At 43.4% G+C, this 20,705-nt stretch overlaps 1 protein-coding gene across 1 annotated transcript in view; it reads left to right on the top strand.

Annotated features, from left to right (window-relative positions):
- The window catches only part of ELAPOR2 (endosome-lysosome associated apoptosis and autophagy regulator family member 2), a 92,776-nt gene extending 72,155 nt beyond the window's left edge, over positions 1–20,621 (top strand). The window contains exons 11-22 of the mRNA XM_081023525.1: positions 3–93; positions 721–823; positions 1,438–1,575; positions 2,443–2,706; positions 3,314–3,487; positions 6,224–6,413; positions 7,822–7,918; positions 8,591–8,692; positions 10,001–10,127; positions 11,458–11,636; positions 16,956–17,121; positions 18,155–20,621. Of these exons, the coding sequence (XP_080879651.1) occupies positions 3–93; positions 721–823; positions 1,438–1,575; positions 2,443–2,706; positions 3,314–3,487; positions 6,224–6,413; positions 7,822–7,918; positions 8,591–8,692; positions 10,001–10,127; positions 11,458–11,636; positions 16,956–17,121; positions 18,155–18,214 (1,691 nt within the window). The 3' untranslated portion in view covers positions 18,215–20,621. The remainder of the gene's footprint in view (positions 1–2; positions 94–720; positions 824–1,437; positions 1,576–2,442; positions 2,707–3,313; positions 3,488–6,223; positions 6,414–7,821; positions 7,919–8,590; positions 8,693–10,000; positions 10,128–11,457; positions 11,637–16,955; positions 17,122–18,154) is intronic.
- The last annotated feature ends 84 nt before the right edge of the window (positions 20,622–20,705 follow it).

Raw genomic sequence — 20,705 nt, 5'->3', positions numbered from 1 at the left:
AGGCTGGGAAGTAGCTGGTGACCACATCCGAAGTGGGGCAGGAGGGACGGATAACGATTATCTCATTGTGAATCTTCACGTACCAGGATTTAAGTAAGGAATCATTAAATTTCTATGCTATTCCTCACCTTTCCCCTCTCTTACGTTATATTCTATCTCAAATGGTTTGTGCTTAGACAACATGAGGAAGAAAGTTATAAATGGGGACTGAGGTCCTAAACGCCACGTGGAGCAGATCTGCGAAGACAAACGCAGTTTCTGCTGGAGACGTGTGTTGATGGGGCAGGGTGGACACACAACTCATTAGTTCATTAGTGCGCACCCATTTACTTGAATGTGAGACCTCTGAGGGCATCCAGGAAGCATGATCCAATGAGTCATCTTCTACACGTTGCTTTCATTGACATTTTAAGTCGGGGAGCATTTAAGCGCACTCTCAACTTTGTACCACGTCCACATCTGCAGGGAAGACATGGGAGCATACCCTGCCCCCCACCTGCACTTGGATGATCTATAGCCCCCACATCCCCAGCTTTCATTTTTAAAATAAAAGTCTGTTTCCAGCATTTACAGAACCTGCAAGGTGAGGCAAAATGGACAGGAGCTATTCTTCAGCACTTCTGTGTGAGAAACTGGCTTGCGCCTTCATTTGGGTGTTTCACTCTGGCAGGGACCTTTGGAAGGACCTTGTAATTGTGCCATTTCTTCTGTGTTGAACAGGCCTCCGACTTCCATAGCAGGGGCGACGGGGTCAGAACTTGGACGGATTGCGTTCGTGTTTGAAACTGTCTGTTCGGCGGATTGTGTGCTGTATTTCATGGTGGTAAGCAAGAACATGTTCAACATTTTGACTTGCCTTTATTTATTTAGATTTGCTGAATAGATTTATATCCACCTTTTTTACAAGGTGGGTCATGATAACATATAAATTATTATTTTTTAATTTTTTAATGAGATATTCACATTTTTATACACTTTATCTCTATCCAGTTCAAACATTAAATTATGATAACATATAAATTAAGCAAATTCATCACAAAATATGAAACTAGAAAACACCATAAACAGCTCTGAGCCCAGTAATTCCAGAGGTTTTTGTTCCTGGGCATATAACAAGGATGGGAAATCTCATTCCTGTTTTCCCCACACCATTTCCAAGGGCTAATGACTTATAGGGCAGTTTAATCAAGCACAATGGGGTCATGTTACCAGGATTCTAGATTGCTACTAGTAGGTATGTGGAATAATGTAGGAAAAGAAAATGAAGGGAACTGAGTGAAAAGTTCCTGACAAGAGAGAATCTGGTATAAGATCTCTTCCTTGTGGCCAAAGCAGTAGCACAAACACCTACAATGAAAGTTGGCATGTCTGCTTTAGTAAATAGCCCAAGTTCTGCTAATTGACACTGTATGTTTACTTTATGTCCTTTGCTTCTAGGACATCAATAAAAAGAACACAAATGTAGTGGAATCGTGGAGCGGAACTAAGGAGAAGCAGTCGTATGCTCACATCATCTCCAAAAACGCTTCTTTTACATTTACATGGGCTTTCCAGAGAACAAATCAAGGCCAAGATGTAAGAAGCACAGGCATCTTAGTGGAAATGAACATATTTCATTAGGTTTCAGAAAACACGAATGCTGTGGAACAAAGCTTTTTTAGGCAGTTTTGGGAGGCTTGCCACATTCTAAGCCACCAGGGGAAGTTTAGGTGCAATGGGTATGTGCCCCAACTTTGGGCTCCAGTCCTACGCTCTGCCAACCCGCATGTCCCTGTTATCCACAGATCCATTTCTACAGGTCAAGACTCTACCGAAGTGTCTGAAGTCAGGGTGGTGAAGATTTCTAGAGGATCTTGAGCAAATCATTCTCTGCCATCCTAACCTATCTCTCAGGGTTGTTGTGAGCATGAATTGGGTGTCGAAAGAGAAGGAAGGAGAATGTATGGACTCCTTGGAGGAAGGACTAAATATAAATGGAATTAAGAAATAAAATAAAAGCCTCCTGTCCCTCTTTGACTTCAAAGATCAGCAAATTGTGCTGGGCTGCCAGTTTAAATGAGATTGCAGAAGGAGATCAGCAGCAGCAGCAGCAGCAGCAGCAGCAGGGAGGTCAGCTCATCATCCAACTGAGAAATGCACTTCCTAGCCTATTAGTGATCCCTGAAAATGATTTACTGATTTATGGGGAACCCCAAAGGTGTTCTGTGCGGCTCAGGGGGCTTACAACAGTGTGGTAGGCCATGCTCCAGGTCAGCACCCCTGGATTAACTCAACTTGCCAGGAGCTCCTTGAGTCACCTTGCTTTCCATTGCTGTCTTGCTATTAAAGCTTCATATGTTTTGCAAGGTTAGCATCAGCAGTGAGAGAATAAAGGCGGTGTATTTGAGGAAATGGTAGTGTGTCCCCTCAGTATGAGTTATTTTTGCCCATTGCTCTTTCCAGACCAGGAAGCTCATCAATGATGTGGCAAAGATCTACTCTATTACTGTGACCAATGCAGTCGATGGTGTTGCCTCATCGTGCCGTGCCTGTGCCATTGGTTCTGAACAGTCTGGCTCCTCCTGCATTCCCTGCCCTGCTGGTCACTACATAGACAAGGAAACCAACCAATGCAAGGAGTGTCCTCCTCAAACCTACCTGTCAATTCATCAAATGTACAGCCAAGAACCATGTATCCCTTGTGGGCCTGGCAGCCAAAGCACCAAGGTAGACAGGTGCCATCAGTAGTTTTGATGTTTAAAAACAGACAAAAATAAGAATAACCTGAATCAAGTCAATGGTCCATCTTGTTCAGTACTTTTTAAAGCAGTGGTCAACAAGCTCACAAGTGGAGCAAAAGTGAGATAGTTAACTCGGGTGGCATGTCCCATCATCTGGTAATCAGAGTTCTCTGGCTCTGAATTTGGAGTTTGCATTTAGCTCTCAAGGGAATGGCTACTGAAAGGTCTACACTCTAAGCCATCTAAGTCTTACATGAAATTTGTCATTGTTTAACTTCATTGTACTTTTACAGTAGGGAAGATATTTGAGCAGCCCCCTCCCCCACGGGATTCAATGTTTCCCCAAATGCTCAAGTTTGTTGAGCACAGTTTATTTTAAAAGGTACATAGAGAAGTATATTAATTTCAGGAAACTCCAGAGTTTTAAAGGTAACAGTGCCCCTCATAGCAAATGCAGTGGACCTGCCTCCTGGGCACTTTTGATTGATGACATCCTAATGACCATTTGTGTGGGTTTGCTTCTTCTGGTGCAGAGTTTACAACTTGATTATCTGAAACTTGCCTTCACTTTCATTTTGCTTTCCTTTCTTAAGGACCATTCCGCCTGCTTCAGTGACTGCTTGTTCTCATATGCCAAGAACAACCAGAGCCGGACTTACGACTTCAGCAACCTGAGCAAAGGAGGCTCATTAATGAACGGACCAAGCTTTACGGCGAAAGGAACAAAATTCTTCCACTTCTTCAACATCAGCCTGTGTGGGAACCAAGTAAGCACCTGCCTTTCTGAGGCTAGCACTCCATCCCACATGTGAAAAGAGGAGGCCATCAAACCAGGGCATCTCCTAGCCTTCCATGTACCAGTGCCAGTCCCTTTCCTGAAAAAAACGAGGTGCCAGTACTCATGCCTTGATAAATTGGGAAATGCCACTCCCACCCCTCCTGGCGTCTTTTGCACCCCTTCTCTCCTGAATTTGCGATGAATTTTTAATAATGCATTTATATTTATTTATTTATTTAAAGTACTCTTTTGAAATAATAATAAATTAATATATTCATGAACAAAGTTCCTACATAATATGTAAATCTTGCTAAACTAGTAGAAGAATATATTTATATGTATTTAAAAATACTTTACTGAAACTGATACAACAACAACAACCCATTTCATTTGGGAGATTCTTTTTCTAATTCACACACCTTGAGAAAGAGTAAATTGAGAGAAGTCTGCTGCTCACTCTCACGGTGGAGATCACACTACTGATCCTCCCCCCAAATGACGCTGTTTCTGTCTAACAACAAGGAACCCCCCTTCCTCCCCAATTCCAGCGATTTGTGGGGCAGGAACTGGGGGTGGAAGAAGAGGAAGAGTCCAGGTAGTCAAGAAGAAGAAGGAGAGGAGGTGGGGGAAGAGCAGAGAGGTGGAAGAGGTGGTCCCAGAGAGATTCTGGCTGTTAGACTCTCCTCTGTCTCCAAGGACTAGGGGGGCTTAAAGCAACAGGAGCAGCTGGAGATGCCGGGCAGGAGAAGCCTCTGGTTGCTCATGGGCCACGTCAGGTGAGGGGGTTTAACGGAGCTGGAAGGGGTATGGTGATGGTGTTGATACTTCTATCCAGGTCAGAGCACAAGTCTGAAGAAGAAGATGCCCAGATAGCTATTTAGCAGGAGTAGTGTGTATATTTGAGAATTTTGGGAGAACAGGTGAAGTCTCTGTGGACTGGAGGCGGATAAATGTTGTCTCCATTTTTAAAAAGGGGAAGAAAGAAGACCCAGGTAACTATCAACCAGTGAGCTTGATGCTGATACCAGGAAAGGTCCTATAACATTTAATTCAACAGTCGGCCTGTGAGCACTTAGAAAAGGATGCTGTGATTACTAAGATGCAGTATGGGTTTCTCAAAAATAAGGCATGCCATACCAATCTGCCTTCTTTTTTTGATGGAATTACAAACTTGGTGGATCAGGGAAATGCTGTGGATGTAGTGTATCTTGATTTCAGTAAGGCTTTTGACAAAGCCCCCTATGATATTCTCGCGAGGAAGCTGGTAAAGTATGGGTTGAATGAGGTAACTGTTAGGTGGATTTGCAGCTGGTTGACTGACCAAACCGCAAAGTACTCATCAATGGTTCCTGGTCATGCTGGGAAAAATGACAGGTGGGGAGCTGCAAGGTTCTGTCCTGGGCCTGTTGTTGTTCAACGTCTTTACAAATGACTTGGATGAAGGCATTGAGGGGATGCTCATCATATTACTTGAACGTGCAGCAGGAGCAGATGGGAGGGCTTTGCTCGTGAGGAAGCCGGGGCAAGCATTGCACGGTGTATGGGGGAGGGGAAGGGTGCACACTGGGTAGCTAATGTGGATATACTTTTGTTGCCCACACCATATGCCCAAAGGTTGCTCATAGTTACTTAATTTAGGGCTGAGGCAAAACTGCTCATTTCTTTGCAAAGATTGCCAGCAGTGTTAAAGGTCCCGTTTTCCACTCCTTGAGAAAGTAACATTTGTGTTGCCTGAGTTACTCTCCCTCTTGGTGGTATGCTTTGCTATGTAGCATGGACATGGTTATGGATTTGTTGGGATCACCCATGCAACTGGCCTTGGAGGCCTCTCTTCCACTCTTAGATGTCCCCAGTTGCCTTCAATGGCATCATCACATAACCAGATCTGGTTGGCTGTGGACCGCCTTCATGTCCTCCCATTCAGGATGTGATCCCATAAGAGCAGGCATGTAGACAATGACAAAAAGGCAACCAAAACTGAGGGAGGGAGCAGGAACCAAAGAATCAGATAGGAATTAAAAGATTAATGTCTGCACAAAATGTTTTGGGAGGAATTAATCCCCCCCCAAATATTTGCCTCCTGAAACTTTAACCTGGAGAATATTCTGTGCTACCCTATTTAAGCTGCATTACTTTTTGTTACTGCTACTGTGAAATGCTGGGTGTCTGCAAATTGTATGAAGTTTTGTTATATTTGAATAATATGAATAAATATTTCCACATCAATTTATTGGGAAAACTAAAGAGGTCTATAATTAGGGTGCAATTACACAGTCTGACACTACATGGTGAAATATGCCAGCCATTTTGCTGATGCCATCCATGAAAGGTACCCCTTCTGTTCACCAAATTCTCACTTTAAAGTTTTAGTGAGCTAATGTATCATTATCTAAAGGCCAAACTGCATTTAGCTAGCAATTCACAGTGCCCTGCAAGACAGCAACATAGTTCATCGATGGATATCTTAAAAAAGAAGCAACAGCTATTTCTCAAGATCAGTTCTAATTATATATGTTCTAAAGGGGGTAAGTACTTGATGATCTTTAAAGGAATTGCCTGGGTTCTTCCATGATGGTGCAGCTCAAGTTTTGTGATTGTCTTTATAATTTGGTGGCAAATTGGTTTTCAGCTGCAGCAAGAAGTGCCTGACCTCTGATTTGCAAGCAGGTAGGAAATCCAGCATGAAAACAAGAAAATTATCTCCCTGTTCATTTAATGTCTACAGGGAGAAATGACAGCAGTTTGTGCAGACAATATCACAGATATCAAGCTAAAGGATATGGTTGCTGACTCAGAAGATTATTCCGACATTGTACGGGCCTTTGTCTGCCAGTCTACCATCATCCCACCTGACAGCAAGGGATTCCGAACTGCTTTGGCACTTCACTCCAGCAGCCTTGCAGACGTGTTTCTTGGTAAGCGCTTTAATCTTCTGCTTGTTCTGATCAAGGCTGAACAGCTCTAAAGCCACGGGAGGAGAGGAGGAGGAGGAGGAGGCGGAGGTTACATGGCCTAATCCAGCAACTACACCCAGCCTGCAAAGTTGCCACTTGGGGATTGGCTGGGATCTGCTTATGTGTCTCCCCCAAGGATGGCGCCTGTATAACACGTGGGACACACTGGGGGACCCCACCCCACTCTCTGCCAAGCGGCTGCACCAGGCTGGTGTTTCCTTTGGGAAATCAAGGCACAGCGGAGACGAGGGTCATTAAGAAATATGCTTCATTCACACCTACTTACGCTGGGTCTTGGGTGGAGGGGTGGGTGGTTTCCAAGGCACCTCTGTGCCTCTGTCCCAGCCTGCCTTCGGCCACCCTGCTTCCTCCTCCTCGTTCCCAGAATGCCTTGCCAAAAAACTGTGTAAAAGGAGACCCTCTTTTCCTGCAGTGACATCACACCCCATGTTACCATGGCAACCTCCCTCTGTGCCTGGCAGTGCCTGGCAGTGCCTTCTGCCTGGGTGATGATTTCTGCTGAGGGGCTCATGGCTGCCCATCACCAGGCTGGCCTCAGGAGGAAGCCCATGCGTGCTCTTGCCAGCCCTTCCCCCCACAGCCCTTGGGAACTGATGAATTTGGGAACTGATGAATTTTTCTCAAATGCTGGCACTTCACTGTATGTACAGTGGTACCTCGGGCTAAGTACTTAATTCGTTCTGGAGGTCCGTTCTTAACCTGAAACTGTTCTTAACCTGAAGCACCACTTTAGCTAATGGGGCCTCCTGCTGCCGCCGTGCTGCCAGAGCACAATTTCTGTTCTCATCCTATAGCAAAGTTCTTAACCCAAGGTACTATTTCTGGGTTAGCGGAGTCTGTAACTTGAAGCTTTTGTAACCTGAGGTAAGGTAAAGGTAAAGGTAAAGGTACCCCTGCCCATACGGGCCAGTCTTGACAGACTCTAGGGTTGTGCGCTCATCTCACTCTAGAGGCCAGCGCTGTCCGCAGACACTTCTGGGTCATGTGGCCAGCGTGACGAAGCTGCTCCGGCGAACCGGCACCATAGCAGCACACAGAAACGCCGTTTACCTTCCCGCTATAAAGCAGTACCTATTTATCTACTTGCACTTAAGGGTGCTTTCGAACTGCTAGATGGGCAGGAGCTGGGACCGAACGACGGGAGCGCACCCCGCCGCGGGGATTCGAACCGCCGACCATGCGATCGGCAAATCCTAGGCGCTGAGGTTTTACCCACAGCGCCACCCGCATCCCTTGAGGTACCACTGTATATATAAATGTATATAAAATATGAGAGAACTTTCTTTCTCAATGTCAACATTTATTCCTTCAGGATATTGAGATGATTTATTTTTATTTTTATTTGCAGGAGCCACCATTGAAACAACTCTGGGAAATATTAATGTTAAGCCAGAAATATTTGAGCATTCTGAAAAGACAATACCTGATGTCTATTTCTATTACAAGTAAGTAGAAGCATCAACCCTACAGGTGCATTAAGCGTTACTCTTTGCTGGAATGTAAAATAATTATAAGAGGCCAACGCTATAGAACCAGGGGACACCAACAATTTATTATATCCATTCCGGCTGTTACTACATTTTACTCAACAAGTCTCTCTCTCTCTTAGCTGCAGACAAGCCACAGTCACCAGGAGAAGGGAAGCTTCTGCTTTAGATTAACCACAGTTTAGTTTTATGTCTGCACTCCAAACTGTGGTTAATCTTACCGGGGGCGGGGGGAAAGAGGAGCTAGTTTCACAAACTATTGCTTGAAGTTGGCTTATCACTAACCATGGTGAACTTAGCTGTGGTTAACAAACTGTTATTTGCTGGGTTCAGATGACACAACAAGCTGTGCTTAGTCTAGACCAGAAGCAAAAACTACTGAACTCCTCATAGGTACAGGGTATCTAGGCTCGTTCATTAAATGCTAACATATGCACTGGCGGAGGAGCGCGCACTGCCCCGGCACCACCGGGGAGGGGCGAACCATCACGGCCACCCCCCCAGACATGCTTCGCGCACCCTCCACCGCGCTGGGTGCCATGTCACCATGGGTGGCACACCACGCATAGGAGGTGCTCTTGGAAAGCAGAAGCCGAAAATAACAAACAAATTGTTTTCATTTCTGTTTAGGTCTTCAAGAGTTACAGCCACTTGTGAAAATGGACGTGCTTCTGTCGTGATACTGAGATGTAACCCAACAAAATCTGAGCAAGGAGAAATTTCAGTTCCCAGGTATTTGTTAGTGATGACACCAGGGGTGGGAGAGCTCTTGACAATGGGGCTTGTACCCATCTCTGGCCATTCCTCTTCCAAACTGGCCCTCCAGCACAACTAGTTGCAAAGTGTAATGGAATGGCAAAACTCTTTCTTGTCACAGATCTGGGGTCAGACCACAGGAAATGCAGAGAACGGGACCTTGCTGTGTTACAGGATGATTGAAGGCCCTGATCTAAGGGCCACCAAGGCAGCAAAAACCACCTGCAAAAAGTTAGGACTTGCCCCCTTAGTCCTGAGCACCATCAGCCAAGGCTTGTTGCAATGGCCACAAGGGGAATGGCAGGCTCACAGGACTAAATGAATTATGTGTCCTGTGTTTTGTGAAGAGTTTCACACACGTGCACCATTGCTTATTTCAGTTAGAGTTGCTCCTGTAACCACAACATTAGGTGGGGACTTGCATTTCTTAGACACAGATCAAAGCTGGCAGAATTTTCATATCCGCAGTCCATCAATTCAGACATTGGACAATTCACCCATTCAGCTTCAGGCTGAGTATTCTGTAGGTGAGTGATGAACTCTAAAGAGCCGTATAGGCAAGTATAAATTAGCCCTGTCATTTATGACAGATTTAGCCTCAAAATGGTGTCCTATCATTCTGCTGTGGTGAAGCTTCCTTGTGCAGGGATCTGCATGTGGTCAGAGCTGTATCTACCTAGCAGTGGCATGACAACAGATATTTTGTTTTGGACTCCCAGAACACAGGGCCCCTCCAGGCATCCTTTTTAATGTGCATTCATCATGATTTGTGCTCATGATGGTATCCACAATCCCTGCTTCAGTGCTATTTGCCCCTGCAGAAGTTTTAGGGTTGGACATGTTGCCTTGTTTTCAGTCAGTGCATGCCTCCTGCTGAAATGCTGTAACTTTTTATATCACAAATGTTCCACATTTTTGGGTCCCATTTCATAAAATCATAGAACTGCAGAGTAAGAAGGGAGCACAAGGGTCATCTATTCCAGCCCCCCGCAATGCATGAATCTTGCATCCAACATGGGGCTTGAACCCACAACCCTGAGATTAAGAGTCTCATGTTTAGCCCTTTTGTGACAGTACCACCCTAGATGGCCAGAATGCTGTAGCATTGAAGAAGCATCACAGAACAACAAGTAAAGCTGAATGGTGTGTGGGTGCTCTAATATAGATTCACCACTATTGCACTGTTATTGCATTTCTGGAAATTGTTATGTGAGAATGAACTCAACTAACCCCCCCAAGCTTTCTTCATTTCCGTTTATAACACGAGCATTTCTCTTCTTCTAGTTCTTGCCCTGCAGGCACCTGTGACGGGTGTACATTCCACTTCTTGTGGGAAAGCGCAGAAGCCTGCCCCTTGTGCACAGAGCAGGACTACCATGAGATTGAAGGGGCTTGTAAAAAGGGGCATCAGGTAATAAACAGGTTGCACATCAGGCAGGGGACTGAAAAGGCTGGAGTTCCCAACTGCAATCCCAAGGGGAGGGGGGAGAGGGCATTAGAAAGACTCCACCTGCAAACTTCTATGGAGGGCATGACATGATTTTAGAACAGGATCTCCTCCTCAGGAATCAGCTGAAACATAAGGCACTTTATGAAACACTATTAATCTTAGGCCTTATGCAAAACACGGCATGAATACCAAAGGAGGAGTGCAAGGCAAGAAGTGGTCTGTAGGCCATCAGCTGACCTCTGGTCAACTTACATAGAGTCAGTGCTTTTTTCCTGGGGTTACTCAAGGATATGCAGTACAGGTACCTCCCCTCCTCCAAATGTTAAAAGGGTGGCACTTTCTGTTTCTTTTATATATAAAAAGCACTGCATAGATTTTAAAGCCTTTGGGGATAGAGATAAATGCTATAAGATGCCCTGAATCCACGGGAAAGGGTTAGGGTATTAGCTACTTGGAATATGGCTTCATAGGACAGAAAAGGGATAATGTACCATTAAATAATATGCATATAAATATATTCCTATTGCCTGCTGGTTGCTGGAATTCTTGCTGAGAATACTCATCTGAGCCGACCTCCCTAGCAAGGTGCTTCTTAAATTTCAGTAAGATACTTCTTATATACTGTTCAGGAACACTTAAGAGTTGAATGAGTATGCAACCATCCTTTGCAAATTTAATGGAAATCAGTAGACCATTGGGATGCTGGTTAATTTTTAAAAAATAGACCATGCAAGGCTGCAGTCAGTTGATCCCTGCACTAAAGGTGAACCAATTATCCACAGTGGGAGCCTTTAACGGTTTTATAATTTAATAATAATAATAATAATAATAATAATAAGTTTGTTTATATGCTGACCATCTGACTGGGTTGCCCCGGCCACTCTAGGCAGCTCCCAACAAAAAAATAGTAAAAGCACCATACAACACCACACACTGAAAACTTCCCTGAACAGGGCTGCCTTCAGATGTCTTAAAAATCACAGTTGTTTATCTGTTTGGCATCGCTGGGAGGGTGTTCTACAGGGTGGGTACGCCTACCGAAGAGGCCCTTTACTTGGTTCCCTCTCGCAATGAGGGAAACACCAGGAGGCCCTCAAGTAATCTAATGCCATGCAATTTGGAAGTTACTGACTTTGTGTGCAATCCTATTCATATCTATTCTTAAGTAAGTCCAAGTGAGTTCAGTGGGATTTACTCCTTAGTAATCGTGTGTAAGATTTCAGGCTTAAAAATGATTTATTTATTTATTCATTCATTCATTCATTCATTCATTCCTTCATTCATTCCTTAGGAAACCTTATATGTATGGAATGAACCAAAGCTTTGTACAAAAGGGGTTTCCCTGCCTGAAAAAAAGACAATCATTTGTGAAACAGTGGAGTTCTGGCTAAAGGTTGGTGCAGGTGTTGGTGCTTTCACAGGTGTCCTGCTGATTGCCTTAACCTGCTATTTCTGGAAGAAAAATCAAAAGTAAGTATTTTGTGTTCCATAAGATTATACGTGATACCTAACTGACCAGAAGCTTTGCCAGTGGACAGTATACTTGGGCCACCATCTGTTGCTTAACCATGTGCTACCTGATGGTTTTGGATATACTCTCACAGGAGCAAATACCCATCTCTCTGTACTATTTGAGTTTCTTCTTTTCAGTTTTATTGACTGCTTTATTGTAGAAGCTGCTATGCAAAATTGAGAAGATCCATTGGGAGGCACCATATTTTGGCATTGCGCAGGGCGCCATATTATGAAAGATTACCAATGTCTGCCCTGCATGGAGCTGCTCTCCCCACATAGGTGGCACTGCAGCACACCTGCAGGGTGGTGGCGAGATCAGGCCTTCTTGGCCACACCAGCAGAGCAAATTTGGGGCTTCCACCAGGGGCGCCATTTCTACTGGGGTTATAGCAGAGGCCATTTCATACTATGAAGCTCAGTGGCATTGAGTGCCTTCCATCAGTTTTGGCTGGTAGCCCAGCTGTGCCCCTGTCTATACACGGATAACCTAACTTCTGTCCTTTATGATCTGGTAACCTCTAGGTTAGATTACCGCAATGTGTTATATGTGGGGCTGCCTCTGAAGATGACTTGGAAACATCAGCTTCCACAGAGTTCAGTGGCCAGGGTATTCGCTGAGGCAAGACCGCTTGAGTATACAACACCAATCTTGGCCCATCTGCACGGGCTGCCAATTAGTTTCCAGGCCCAATTCAGAGTGCTGGTCTTGACCTATAAAGCCTTATGCAGTTCAGGATCCCAGTACCTCAAGGACCAGCTCTCGCCATCCGAACTAACCCTGACCCTGCAATTGTCTTCTGAGGCCCTTCTTTGTGTGACCCCTCCATGGGAGGTCTGGAGGGTGGCAACGCAAGAACAGGTCTTTTCTGTGGTGGCTTCCCATTTGTGGAATGCTCCCCACAGGGAGGCTCGCCTGGCGCCTTCGTTATACATCTTCATGTGCCAGGCAAAAACTATGGCAGTTGGAGCCAGGAAAAAGATGTGCAGGAAATTTAGCTTTGTGGCCAAAGGAATACGTAATGAGGCCCAAAGAAGTTGGGTCTAGAGGTTTTGGGAGATCCAAAGCACCGTGTCCTGGAAGCAGAAGGCTGCTGTGTGTCATGCAGAACCATAGGCAGCTCGGGGGCGGGGACAATGGCAGGAGATGCTTCTTTTTTTTAATATATATATAAATTTTTATTGGTTTTACAAATTTTTTAAAACAATACAAACATATAAAAAGACATACAAACACGTATAGTTTCATGACCTTTTTTTTTCCATAGACCTTCTTTCTCGGACTCCCCCATACCTCCCCTTTCTGCATCCCAATGTCCAAAATTTTCCAGCAACTTCTAAATAGTTTTGTCAAACATATGTCTTCTTAATCTTTCCTTCAGTCTAATCTTATATCGCTGTAACCCTTTCTTTCTCAAAACCTCGACATTCTAACATTCATCAAGTTTATAATAGTCCTTAAGATAGATTTTAAATTTCTTCCATTCTTCTTCCGCCGTCTCCTTCCCCTGGTCACGGATTCTGCCAGTCATCTCAGCCAGTGTCATATAGTCCATCACTTTCATCTGCCATTCTTCCAGAGTGGGTAGGTCTTGTGTCTTCCAATACTTTGCGATGAGTATTCTTGCTGCTGTCGTAGCATACATAAAAAAGATTCTATCTTTCTTTGACACCAATTGGCCGACAATGCCCAAGAGAAAGGCTTCTGGTTTCTTCGGGAAAGTACATTTAAGTACCTTTTTCATTTCGTTATATATCATTTCCCAGAAAGCCTTAATCTTCGGGCACGTCCACCAAAGGTGATAGAAAGTACCTTCAGTTTCTTTACACTTCCAACACTTATTATCAGGCAAATGATAAATTTTTGCTAGCTTGACTGGGGTCATGTACTACCTATAGATCATTTTCATAATATTTTCCTTTAAGGCATTACATGCCGTAAATTTTATACCGGTGTTCCACAACCATTCCCAGTCAGCAAACATAATGTTATGACCAATGTCCTGTGCCCACTTAATCATAGCCGATTTAACTGTTTCATCTTGTGTATTCCATTTCAGCAGCAAATTATACATTCTTGATAAATTCTTGATATTGGGTTCTAACAATTCAGTTTCTAATTTTGATTTCTCCACCTGGAAGCCAATTTTCCTATCTTGTTTGTAGACCTCCATTATTTGATAATAATGGAGCCAGTCTCGTACTTTAGGTTTCAATTTCTCATGACTCTGTAATTTCAATTTGTCTCCATCTTGTTCCAAGATTTCCCAATACTTTGGCCATTCGGCCTCCATATTGAGTTTCTTCAATGCCTTAGCCTCTAAGGGTGACAACCATCTAGGGGTTTTGTTTTCCAACAAGTCTTTATATCTTATCCAAACATTAAATAACGCTTTTCTGACAATGTGATTTTTAAAGGCCCTATGCACTTTGATTTTATCATACCATAGATATGCATGCCAACCACATGTATTATTGAAACCTTCTAAATCCAAGATATCTGTATTCTCGAGGAGCATCCACTCTTTCAGCCAGCAAAACGCTGCTGCTTCATAATACAGTTTTAAGTCCAGCAGGGCAAATCCCCCTCTTTCTTTTGCATCTGTAAGTACTTTAAATTTTATTCTGGGCTTTTTGCCCTGCCAGACAAATTTCGCAATGTCTTTCTGCCACCTCTTGAAACAGTCCATCTTGTCAAGAATCTGCAAAGTTTGAAACAAAAATAACATTCTAGGCAATACATTCATCTTAATAACTGCAATTCGGCCTAACATTGACAATTTCAAATTTGACCATATTTCTAGATCTTTTTTAATTTCTGACCAACACTTTTCATAATTGTCTTTATACAAGTTCAAATTTTTAGATGTCAAGTGAACCCCTAGGTATTTCACCTTCTTAACCACTGTCAAACCTGTCTCTTCTTGAAATTTCTCCTTCTCCATGACTGTTAGATTTTTTTTCTAAGACTTTAGTCTTCTGTTTGTTCAGTTTAAATCCGGCTACCTGGCCAAATTGTTGAATTATCTCCAACACCCTTTGTACTAGTGTCTGGCTCTTGTAAGGTCAATACTAAGTCATCTGCAAAGGCCCTTAACTTGTAATGTTTGGCTCCGACCTGTACACCTTTAACCTGCTGGTCATTTCTAATCATATTTAGCAACACCTCCAGAACAGAAATGAAAAGCAATGGGGAAATTGGGCACCCCTGTCGTGTTCCTTTTTATATCTTAAGTTCCTCAGTTATCACATTATTTACAATCAGCTTAGCTTTTTGTTCAGAATATATCGCACCCATACCGTTCTCAAAACCTTGACCTACCCCCATCCCATGAAGATTCTTTTTCATAAAACTCCAAGAAATATTGTCAAAGGCTTTCTCCGCGTCCACAAAGATCAACACTGCTTTGGTGTTTAAGTTCACCTCTAGTAGTTCCAAAATGTCTATTATATTCCTTACATTGTCTGATAAATGCCTTTTTGGGAGAAAGCCTGCTTGGTCCTTGTGAATCTTCTCCATCAACACTCTTTTAAATCTTTTTGCCAAAATGTCTGCAAAAATTTTATAATCCACATTGAGTAATGATATTGGGCGGTAGTTCTTAAGTTGAGTCTTTTCAGTCTCTGTCTTTGGTATGAGTGTAATATAAGCTTCTTTCCACGACTCTGGTGCCTTTTTCCCCTCTAAAATCTCGTTACAGACTTCCTTTAACGGTTGAACCAACCACTCCTTCAAGGCTTTGTAATATCTGGAAGCCAGTCCATCTGGTCCTGGAGATTTGCCCAGTTGCATGTCCTGAATGGCACCCTCTATCTCTTGTTCTGTTATTCTCTGGTTTAAATCCACCTTACTTTGATGAGAGATTTTTTGTAATCCATATTTATTAAGGAATTCATCTATGTCCTTTTCATTTTGTGGCCCTTGAGAGTATAGTTTTTTAAAATAGCTCAAAAAACAGTTTCTAATCTCGTTAGGTTTAGATATATTCTTTCCATCCACTTCTAGGCTTGTAACTGTATTTAATTTCTGCCTTTTCTTCAATTGCCAAGCCAGAAGTTTGCCACATTTATCTGCCGATTCAAATGTCTTTTGTTTCATTTGCTTTATCTTCCACTCAATCTCTTGATTCATCAATTCCATATATTGTGTTTGATATAACTTGATCTCTCTCAAAATCTCCTGGGACTTTGGTTTTGATCTTAATTTTTTCTCTCCTTCTTTTATCTTTTCCAAAATCTTTTCCTTCTTCTCATTCTGCTTTCTCTTTTTTATTGAATTTTGTTGAATCAGAAATCCTCGCATCACAGCTTTGCTTGCGTCCCAGATCACTCTTTTTTCCACATCGGCCTTTAGATTTATTTCAAAGTAGTCCTTTAAAGTTTTTTGGGCCTTCATGTGGATCTCCTCATCTCGAAACAGGGTGTCATTCATCCTCCATCTAAATTGACCAGTTGTTGTAAGTTTCATTTCCATTTTCACGGCGTTATGGTCGGAGCAAGTTTTTGGGCAGATTTCTACCTTCTTAATCTTTGGAGCCATCCCACTAGTAATCCAAATTTGCTCAATTCTGGTCCAGGTCATCATTGCTTGAGAGAAAAAAGTTCCCTCTCTCTCAAGAGGGTTCCTCGTTCTCCATATGTCTATTAGGTCCATATTTTCAGTCATTTCAAAGAAGGTCTTCGGAAGTCTCCCTTCCTTGGAGATTGTCAGTCTTTGTGCCGGCAGGAGATGCTTCTGGAGGTCAAAGTCAAGGAGCCAAGTGGAAACACTGCAGAGCCAGGAAGACTCTTGTTGCTCTGGGGGAATCCTCCACCCCCCAAATGGAACGGGCTGCCCTGGATAGCCCTTGCTGTCTAGGAGCATGGATGGCTGGGGCTGGTCCAGAACGTCAGGAAGCTGAACCTCACAGAAAGATGTTCCCAACAGCATCTCTGATGCTTCCCTCACAAGGGCCAGCTGCACCCACAGCCAAGCACGGTCCCTTTAAACCCTGCTGGTCTCTTCTGTGGGTCACATCATGTCGACTCTCTTTGAAATCTGAGTGATCTACGGCTTGAGTTCCACCTGGTACTTTGCTCTTTGGAGCTGATGGGAGTGGGAGTCCCAAACTGCTGGACGGCACCAAGCTGGGAAAAGGCTACTTTAGCTGCTAAGTTCTGACAAATCTGCAATACTAAAATCCACCATGAATTCTTATAGTGAGGTTTTGTCACAAGGTTTGATGTGTTGGAAGATGATAGGACAAAAATGCCACTGTCTCCATTTATACCCTTTAGGTTGGAGTATAAATATTCTAAACTGGTGATGACAGCAAATTCAAAAGAATGTGAGCTTCCTGCTGCTGACAGCTGCGCGATCATGGAAGGGGAAGATAACGAGGAAGAAATAGTATATTCAAACAAACAGTCATTACTAGGAAAACTCAAATCATTGGCAACCAAGGTAAGCAGCTGCTGCCAGTAATTTGCAGCTATATATCGTTTTCAGGTTATTTTTTAAGTGTGCAGGTTGATATGCCATTTTTTTATTGGTTCTGGGAACAAAGCAGCACAGCTGGATACCCCCTGCTATTCCCATGGAACGGATGGGAGATAAGGATGTCTATTTATCTGAAGTACTTGCATCCCAACCTTACCAAAATCTGAAGGTGGCTAACAGAAAACCACAAAATAGGTGTTTAGACAGCAAAAGCTTTCAAAATAGAATGGTTTTTCTATGAAGGTTATGAGGCTAAATAATCAAATGAATAAAAGCTTTGCTTCAAAGAGCATATATATCGATTTTCTCAAGGCTTCCGATATGTTGATTTGAGAAGTGAGATTTTGAGATTCAAGTCCAGCTCTGTTTCCTGGAAGGTGTTGACTTTAAAAAAACAAGCAAGCAAACCATGAATATATTAACTAGCCCACATGGATTTTCAGTCTGCAAATGCATGTTGCTTTGGGGTTTTTCACACGTTACATAATGGCAAACCTTGGTTTTGCCACTTAAAGTATACTAGGCAGTGAGAGACAGCCAGTCCTGGGTCCGAAATGAGTTTGTGTGCATGATACATATCTTTGCAACATGGGTGTCCACATGTTTTGTTTACAGTTTACCTTTTCAAATGTATAATTAACATAGCATCATACCCCAAACTGTAAAGAAATTCTTAGTCCCTGCCTGAAATAATTTCTTAGTTAAACATTCTATTCTATTCTATTCTATTCTATTCTATTCTATTCTATTCTATTCTGTTCTGTTCTGTTCTGTTCTGTTCTGTTCGGTGGATATATGTGTTTGGCAAAACTGAGCCTTACGTAACTTGTCTTTGGAATGGGCCCAATGAGTAGCCTGGGAGCATCTGGGACTGTAATGCTGCTGAACAGATCACATCCTTATGGGAGATGATCGGGAGCCCTCTGTGTGAATGGGATCTGTGCATCATATCTATATCTGTTTCTATAATACAAGCACTTATCTCTTTGCTATGCAGGAAAAGGAAGACCGCTTTGAATCTGTTCAGCTGAAATCCTCAAGATCTCAAAATATATGAAGACTTTAACTCTGCCTTTGAACCAGCAAACCTGATCTTGATTTACGCAGGAGCACATTTCTAACATGTCCTGGTTTGTGTCTGAAGGGTGGTTTCCTGTGGGAAATGTTGCACAGTCCAACATGAAGAAACTAGCAGGGAAGAACACGAGAGACTGTTGCCTTATTGTGTGACTGAGTCACTTGCCAAAAAGGAAAGTCAAGCAGATGAGCTCATGAGCTGGGAATGAAGGTCTACTCAGGGACAGAGGAAACTTGGGCAGTGGCAGCCCAAGATGTTTGGGTACTTGCTGCAGAAAACCCAAAATGGCACCTCCCAGAGTAGTAACAATATATTAAGAAAGACAGAAGATGGTTTGCTGCCCTTTAATGTTCTCTGCCCCTGTGAGGTGGGTTGCTTCACTCTGTACTGCCTGAGAAAGAGGTCATATCCTGACATGAAGTTTACACGGCATGGCACATGCTTCATTATTTGTATCCCCTTTTAGTCCCAATCACTTTTGTCACTTAACTGAAACAGAGACTGGCTTTTAGAAAGAATAGAGATGATTCCTTAGTCACTACAGGTATCTGCAGAGGTGTGGAGGTGGCAGGATCCTGGCTTTCTCTTGAAATCACACCACTAGTCACTACTTGAAATAGAAGACCTACAGACAGGCTTCTTTTTACTCCTCAGAAAGGAGAGTGCTTGTAATGTAAATCTGTAGTGTTTTGCCTAACATTAAGAATTCAACTTCTGCTCCTGCAGAATCAACTTCTGGAAGTGAAAAGAAATCATTAAAATGGAAGGCCTCTGAAAGGCTAGCAGTACAATCCTGTGTACGTTTACTCAGATGTGGAGTTTTCTCCTGTGTAAGGATGTTGTTTAGGATTACAGCTTCACTTGAAGGTCACTTTGCTAGCTGAGGAACATGGCGAGACTTAAGACGTCTAGCTTGGAGGGTCGTCAGGTGGATGTTACTCACCATGGCAAGCCCTTTTGGGATGGAGCAATTCTTCCCATTCCAAATGGTGCAATGACATGGTCAAGATTGTTTCAAGCATGTGGGCTGGATGCAAGGGGCAGCTTTGATCGAGTTTCAGGTCAAGCAGCAACCGTATAGCTTTTGGCATTTAAGAAATGACCCTTAAGGACCCTTAATGTTCAGAAACTAAAAAGGAGAAGGGATCCCGAAGAGGACAGCCACTTTGCACACTGCAGCAGGGCAATGCATGAGTGCTTCTGTAAGTCATTCCTCAACCTGGGAGGAAATACTCGATCCAAATTTGACATGTTTGGGCCTCAAAAGAGAGACATTGATACGCTCTGGTGTTCCTGTGACTTCTCTGCCTCTTTTTGTTAGGTTTTCTTAGGTGTGAGACTTGACCCTTTTGAAATGAAAAGTAATGTCTGAAGTAGCCCTTGGTCTAATGACTGGGAAGCACTGCAGTCGGGTCCTAATGCATTCACCAAAACAGAACTTCTTACACTGGAGCTTGTATTGCAAATTCAAAGTCTGCGGACTAATCTGAAGCAGGTGAAGGCAGCGTCAACCCCTGGATTGTGTCCCCTTTCAAACCTCCCTCTGCCCTACCCCACTGATTTACAGGTGAATTGCCCCAGAGGACTCCCCTGATTACTTGAGCGTCAAGTGCGGAATGCCCAGGGGCACCTTCAACAGGGTAGCCTGAGATGGCCCATCCGCAGATACAGCAGCAGTAATCTATCAGTGGTGACCATGGCTTCATCAGCTGAAAAGATTGTGGCTTTGACCACGGAAATCATTCAGAGTCACTGCAACTGTATCCGTAGCTGAGTGACTCTTGCCATGGCTCTGGATGCATTGAGTGGAATCTAGCTTGACCACATGAAAATATGTGGCTTCCTCATTTGGTTTCCTCATATGAGACCTCAGTTTCCTTTAGCCCAGCAAGTTTTATTGCTCTGCCTGTAGTTCACCAAGGGCCTTGGCCTGAGATCTTTCCCAGCCCCATCTCAGATAAGGGGGATTGACAATGGAACCATCTGTGTACATTTCATGTGCTCTGTGCACAGCTATGGACCCTCCCTGCCCCACATGAACCAGCTTGTGGAAATTCTTTATGGAGATTATTTACATTTTTCTCTTATCTGTAGTCCTCAAGCAGAGCTGCTCTTCCCTCTTCTTCAGGGATTGATTAAGAGGTAGAAATAACTGCACCCTCAGAGTTGTACGCATGGTACTTTCTCACTTCTCTTTTCTCTAAGCCATGGATTTCCGTGAAGGTATTTGGGAAAGATCTGGCAATCTTCCGTAGGCAGTGTGTGCTGCCCCTAGGCCATTATTTCCCAAAACATCCCCCATGTTTGGTATTTATTGCAACAGCATTGTAGTGGTATACCTGTCTGATACTAAGGCCATGTGTAATAAAGCCATTTTATAGTGTCATCCATGGTTAAAGTGTACCATCTAATTGGGCCATCTCGGAGGCAGGCAAGGTGGGGAATTTGTCGGAATCCCCAGAACAGCCTT

This window comes from Podarcis pityusensis (assembly GCF_964106645.2).
Source record: "Podarcis pityusensis genome assembly, chromosome: 10".
NCBI classification, from domain to species: Eukaryota; Metazoa; Chordata; class Lepidosauria; order Squamata; family Lacertidae; genus Podarcis; species Podarcis pityusensis.
This window is presented reverse-complemented; position numbering and strand designations above follow the sequence as displayed.